Source organism: Bidens hawaiensis, unplaced genomic scaffold (assembly GCF_021521415.1).
Source record: "Bidens hawaiensis isolate Kalapana, Puna unplaced genomic scaffold, B.hawaiensis_p1.1 tig00012744_1, whole genome shotgun sequence".
NCBI lineage: Eukaryota > Viridiplantae > Streptophyta > Magnoliopsida > Asterales > Asteraceae > Bidens > Bidens hawaiensis.
The window spans coordinates 118,202-123,517 of NW_027492055.1; the positions used below are offsets into that span (position 1 = coordinate 118,202).

Genomic DNA, 5,316 nt, shown 5'->3' on the forward strand with positions numbered 1-5,316 from the left:
AGGTACTTATAGTTACATAATCCCAAGAAATATATAAAAAAAAAAAGAAAAAAAAGAAAAAAGAAACTGTGGATAAACCATTCACACAAAGCAAACATGAAAAGGCTCATGATTTGCTAAGTATGAAAAGTAAAGAGATACATTAACATCAAATATAATTAAGCTGTGTGCACATTCTGCATAACTAGCAGCAGAAGGACAAACCCATGAGAGCATTTTTGCCACTTGGAGAAAAGCTTAAATCCTTGATCACGCTTAAACATTAAACCCTAAATCGAAATGTTGATTGACACGAGGTTGTTACTTTAATTTACAGCTTTCACAGCTTGGAACCTTGGTTCTTTTGGGAGGAACTTCTGTTCTGTATATACAGACATGTAGTCACCAAACACGAACTTTGGGTAGCCAAATTGATTAACCTCTTTGTTTTCTTTTTGGATCAGTTGGGTTGCAGGCTCTATGGTGGCCTTATAGGATGGGTTATAGAATGAGGCTATGGATCGCCTGGTCCCGTTGGGCATAGCCTGAACACGGTGCCAAGCACTTTTGTATCTCCCATTACTTAAGACTTCTATTTGATCACCAGTGTTGATGCAAATGGCATTTGGAATCGGTTGAACATCAGTCCATTTACCGTCTTTGAGAACCTCAAGACCTCCAACCTCGTCGTCTTGGAAAAGAAGGATGACACCACCAGCATCAGTATGAGCCCGCAGACCAGTCACTCTCTCCGGATGAGGGCATGGTGGATAGTGGCTGACTTTTGTCCCAAAAAAGGCATTTTCTTCATCACCACCATTGAAAATCTTTTTAATGTATCCCTTTTGTATCCCCAAGTTTTCGTCCATTACTTCCATCAGCTTCTCCGCGAGTTTCTTCAGTTCGGTTCGGTATTCAGTCATGGTTTCCCTATAGTTATATTTAAATCACAAGTTAGGAGGAAAGTTTTAGACTTAAAAAGGAGATTTTGCCAAGAGGAAAACCAGGTGACCCAGTCATCCCACCAACCATAGGTTAAGCATATATTGGCTGTGGTTTCATGATTCATAAGTGGCATATGTTAGTTATTTTTTTTATTTTTATTTATTTTTTATTTTTTTATATTTTTTTTACCACTAGAGCCAGTTACAAGCAAAGTCACTTGACCCCCCTAATACCCTTAAGGAGTTCTAAAGCTTACCTGAATCCTGGGGTCTTTGGTGGCCATTCGTTGTCGTCAGCGAGAAGGAAGACGTCTTCCCAATCAATGTTGTCGAGTTTTTCTTCGCCCTTTGTGTCGATTAGTTCCTTCAACAGCTTAACTGGTGTGGATTCCTTGAAGAAGTTGTCTTCCCTCTCTACCTTATAGCATTCAGTAGTCACCTTTTTCACCCTCTCAAGAAGCTCCACAGGAATCCCATGATTCACCAACTGAAATGAAAAACATTTTAGTCAACAAGATGCATTATATATGTATATAAAGAAACTAAATTTGGTTATATTTAATGGTTTGCATATATTTTACATGTGTGACAGCTGCGAGTTTGGGAGGGTATGGTTGGAACATGTGTCCGAGCACGATGGAGTTGGTGGAGTGGTGTAACTCAAAGTCCTAGTGCGTAGGTCTTAAGACAACTAAGTATTTTTGAGAAGCAGTGGGAAACTTAGAAAGAAAAATAAGTATGGGACCTTTGGGATGCCCTTAAAGAACATGTGCATACAGCATATATAGACTCAGACTCGGTTTATTTATTTATTTTTTTCATAAGATTGATCAAGGAACTTAACCAAATAAATTTTTGATGGAGGGCATCCAGCATCTTAGCGTATCCCCCCATCCTTTAACTATAATTCCGCCAATGCCTAACACAGACACCTTAATGAGCATAACCCTAGTTTACAATAATAAGAATGCTTATGCAAGATGGGTACCTGAAAGAATCCCCATTCTTCGCATCCATTCGCTATCTCTGCCATGGTCTTCTCTCGCTCTCCACCATTGAGCTTCGAGAAGTCAATTACTGGGATCGGCATATTTCAGAGGATACAAAAGAAGTTAGTTATTATAGTTTGTGTTTGATAATGATAAATTTGTATGGCAATGAAGGATTATGATATGGCCTATTTATAGCCAACGTTCTATATGTGAAAATGTCAACTCTTTGATATATAATAATCTTTCTTGCACTAAGACATGATTTAGCAGCCATTAGAGGAAGACAGTTGGGTGACGATCGATGATTGAGTGCAAAGCAAGGTCAATGCACATGCATGCTATAATAAATTACAAAGATGCTTTTAATCCGCAATGTCTTTAGCTTCATAATGATTAAGGTCAGATAATTAGATAATAACAAGGTGTTCCTATAGATGGCAGGGTAACCCAGGCTACCCTTCATATTGCTTTTTTAAAGCCCAATACCTCACCCTCAAAGTTAATAGCCTAAACTCATTTAACCCAAGTTAATTAATATCATATATACACAATTAGCAAACTTGAATATTGTGTGTTGATCAGTTAAATGCTACTCCCTCCGTCCCATTAAAAGTGTCATGGTTTGAAAAACACAAAGTTCAAGAAAGATTAAATGATTACATTTTTTGCTTACAAAATGACAATAATGCCCTTGAAAATTGGGTCCATCAACATTGATTATTAATGCTAGTTATGTGTGTTTAAGGGTAAACTTGGAAATTGGCTAATAAATTTTGAAAGTGGACATTTGTAATGGGACAACTAAAAATGAAAATATGGACACTTCAAATGGGACAGAGGGAGTAATTGCTTATTTGCTTATTTGTTTACTTTATCGCATTCAAAGAGGTCCATCATAATCACTTTATATTATGATCATACGACTGTCATAGTAGCCAAAGCCCGATTCGCTAGGCCACACCATGGTTTGATTGATTTATACTCATAGTATTTTGTTTGCTCATTTATTCATATTATTATTATTATTATTATTATTATTATTATTATTATTATTATTATTATATCAAAAACTGGCGATTGTCTCACTCAACCCTGCGTTGACAAAGCTATATTATGTTGTACGCATATGTAGGTTATCAGCTGATTTGAAGCTAAAGTGAAGAAACACTTAGAGAGAACTTTAGTTAATTAAATAAAAATTATTTTAGAATAATTGGGTACTTTGGATTGCTTTGTCATGATTTAAACATTCTATACTTGATTAAATTTTTAATAAATAAATTAGATATTGTCATATTAAATTTTATGATAGTGACTTTTGAGCTGTGAACCAACGGTTCGCACCCCGACATTTCCGCCGTAGGTTGGGGTGTGACAGATTGGTATCAGAGCCGAAGGTTTTCGGCTCTAAGATAGGTCGTTAGAAATATCCTAGTAACATGCTTAGGACCCTATACGTGCTTCCTTGATTGCCTTATGTGCCTATTTTATGTGTTTACAGCTTATAAAGTATTTATTTAAATTTATTATTTAATCAGGTACATGCGCACACCAACTCCGAGGCTACGCCTCATTCTCAAAATTATTTTCTTTAAATTTCTAGATTGTTTTTAATTTTGGGAAATTTCTTAAGAATTCCCTTATTTTGTTTTTACTCCTTCACCATAAAGCAAGGGAGTATGACTAGTTCTCGTAGTAACCGGAAGGGGGGGGGGGAGAACAGTGAGTCGGGCCTTGGCAAAACGATTCCGAGAATCAAAGGAAAGATGATATTCCTTTCTTGGAAGATAATCCGACCACAGTACTCGATCTTATAGGCCAAAGCGGAATAAATTCCATACGACTGGAACTTTAAGTGGTTAACGTAACCAGTTAAACAGTTACATTCCTTATATAAAAATCGAATTCACGATGATACGTGGCTAAATTTGAAGATTCCAATTATTATTATTATTATAAAATGTTTAGTTGGGTGAAAAACCCATGTCAATCCATGGACACTCCAACTATCCATTTCTCAACCCGTTTTGATTTTTATGTTTTGTTGGAACATTATCATCTGTGGTGGTTCACAAGATGCTCCAACTACTCATATTTGGTTTCGTTAATTTGTTATTTAGTTGGATCAATTAATAGTTTTGATAATTCGTTAATTAGTTGGGCCATTTAAAATGCCACGAGACGCTCATGGGTGGCCCACTTACAAAATGATGTTATGTTATTTTAATTGGGCTATTTAAAATGCCATGGAATGCTCATGGGAGGCCCAATTCACAAATATTTTGTTGCGTTATTTAGTTGGGCCCTTTAAACTGCCATGGTAAGCTCATGGGAGGCCAACTCACAAAGTATGTTCGTTATTTAGTTTGGTTCCTTAAAAGGCCCGACCCAATAAATTTAAATAATTATTTTAGTTTATGAAATCATCACATTTCTTTTTTTAAACAAAACTCGTTTACTTATCTAGTTATCTCACATTGATGACAATATTTTACGTCAACTCTTGAAATTTTACACAACGTACCCTCTATCTAACGAATATTTATCTTTGTTCCTCATAGAATGCCTTCTTTAAGAAACCATCGTCGTAATCAGCGTCTTTGACGAGCGGGCTCTCACTTGGTGGAACACTTTCAAAGCCATCCAAGAAACCGAGTTTGCTATGTCCATGCCTTGGGATGATCTCAAAGAAGCAATGAAGAAGGAATTTTACCCCGAACATGAACTTTAAAGGCTTGAGACCGAGTTTTTGGGAACTTAAGAAAATTGGTGGTGATAACTCTACTTATTCGAATCGTTTCAAGGAACTCAGCCTGCTAGTACCTCACCTCATAACACCCGTGTCTCGTGCTATTCGAAAATATATCTGCGGATTACCAACAATCTTCCGTGATGTTGTGGTTAGCCGTGACCCTTTCTCCATCGGTGAAGCTATCGCCCTTGTTGTTGCTCTCTCAGATGACCATGTTAGGGATGGAACCCTCTCTCAAAAGGACTCTAAACCTACCCCTGACCATTCCAAAACCGAATCCTCAACTGATGCTAAGGCCGAACCCAAACCCACTCCGCACAAAAACGACACTTCCCATCACAACAAGAAACTTACATCCAACCTCCAAAATTATGTTATCAATCAAGCAAACCCGATCAAACAGTCTCAAATAAGAAACCTTAAACCAGTTCATACTCGTTATGCTCCACTTGTAACTATCATCATCCGGCTCAATCCTTGTGTCGTTTTTGCACCCAATATAATCGTTACGATCATCTTGCTAATACTTGTCGTACACCACCTAGTACACATGCCGTCCCACAACAGTCTGTACTGCATGTTCCTAAAATCCATGTTATGCCATCTGCTCAACTCGGAGCACCTCCTATACATGCTTGCTACAATTTTG

At 37.2% G+C, this 5,316-nt stretch overlaps 1 protein-coding gene across 1 annotated transcript; it reads right to left on the reverse strand.

Annotated features, from left to right (window-relative positions):
* Positions 1 to 305: 305 nt before the first annotated feature.
* On the reverse strand, positions 306 to 2,220 carry LOC143542049 (1-aminocyclopropane-1-carboxylate oxidase 5-like). Its single transcript, XM_077034721.1, has 3 exons — positions 1,912 to 2,220; positions 1,181 to 1,410; positions 306 to 909 (listed from the first exon to the last, which is right to left on the reverse strand). Exons 1-3 carry the CDS (start codon positions 2,011 to 2,013, stop codon positions 306 to 308), a joined length of 936 nt encoding a protein of 311 aa, XP_076890836.1. The 5' UTR covers positions 2,014 to 2,220.
* Positions 2,221 to 5,316: the final 3,096 nt, after the last annotated feature.

Bases quoted from the DNA above. Each gene is read 5' to 3' on its own strand.
- LOC143542049 (XM_077034721.1), bottom strand. From the start codon at position 2,013: ATGCCGATCCCAGTAATTGACTTCTCGAAGCTCAATGGTGGAGAGCGA. The intron at 1,411-1,911 runs GTACCCATCTTG...TTTTCATTTCAG, and splicing joins AAGAATGGGGATTCTTTCAG to TTGGTGAATCATGGGATTCC. The intron at 910-1,180 runs GTAAGCTTTAGA...ATATAACTATAG, and splicing joins CCAAAGACCCCAGGATTCAG to GGAAACCATGACTGAATACC.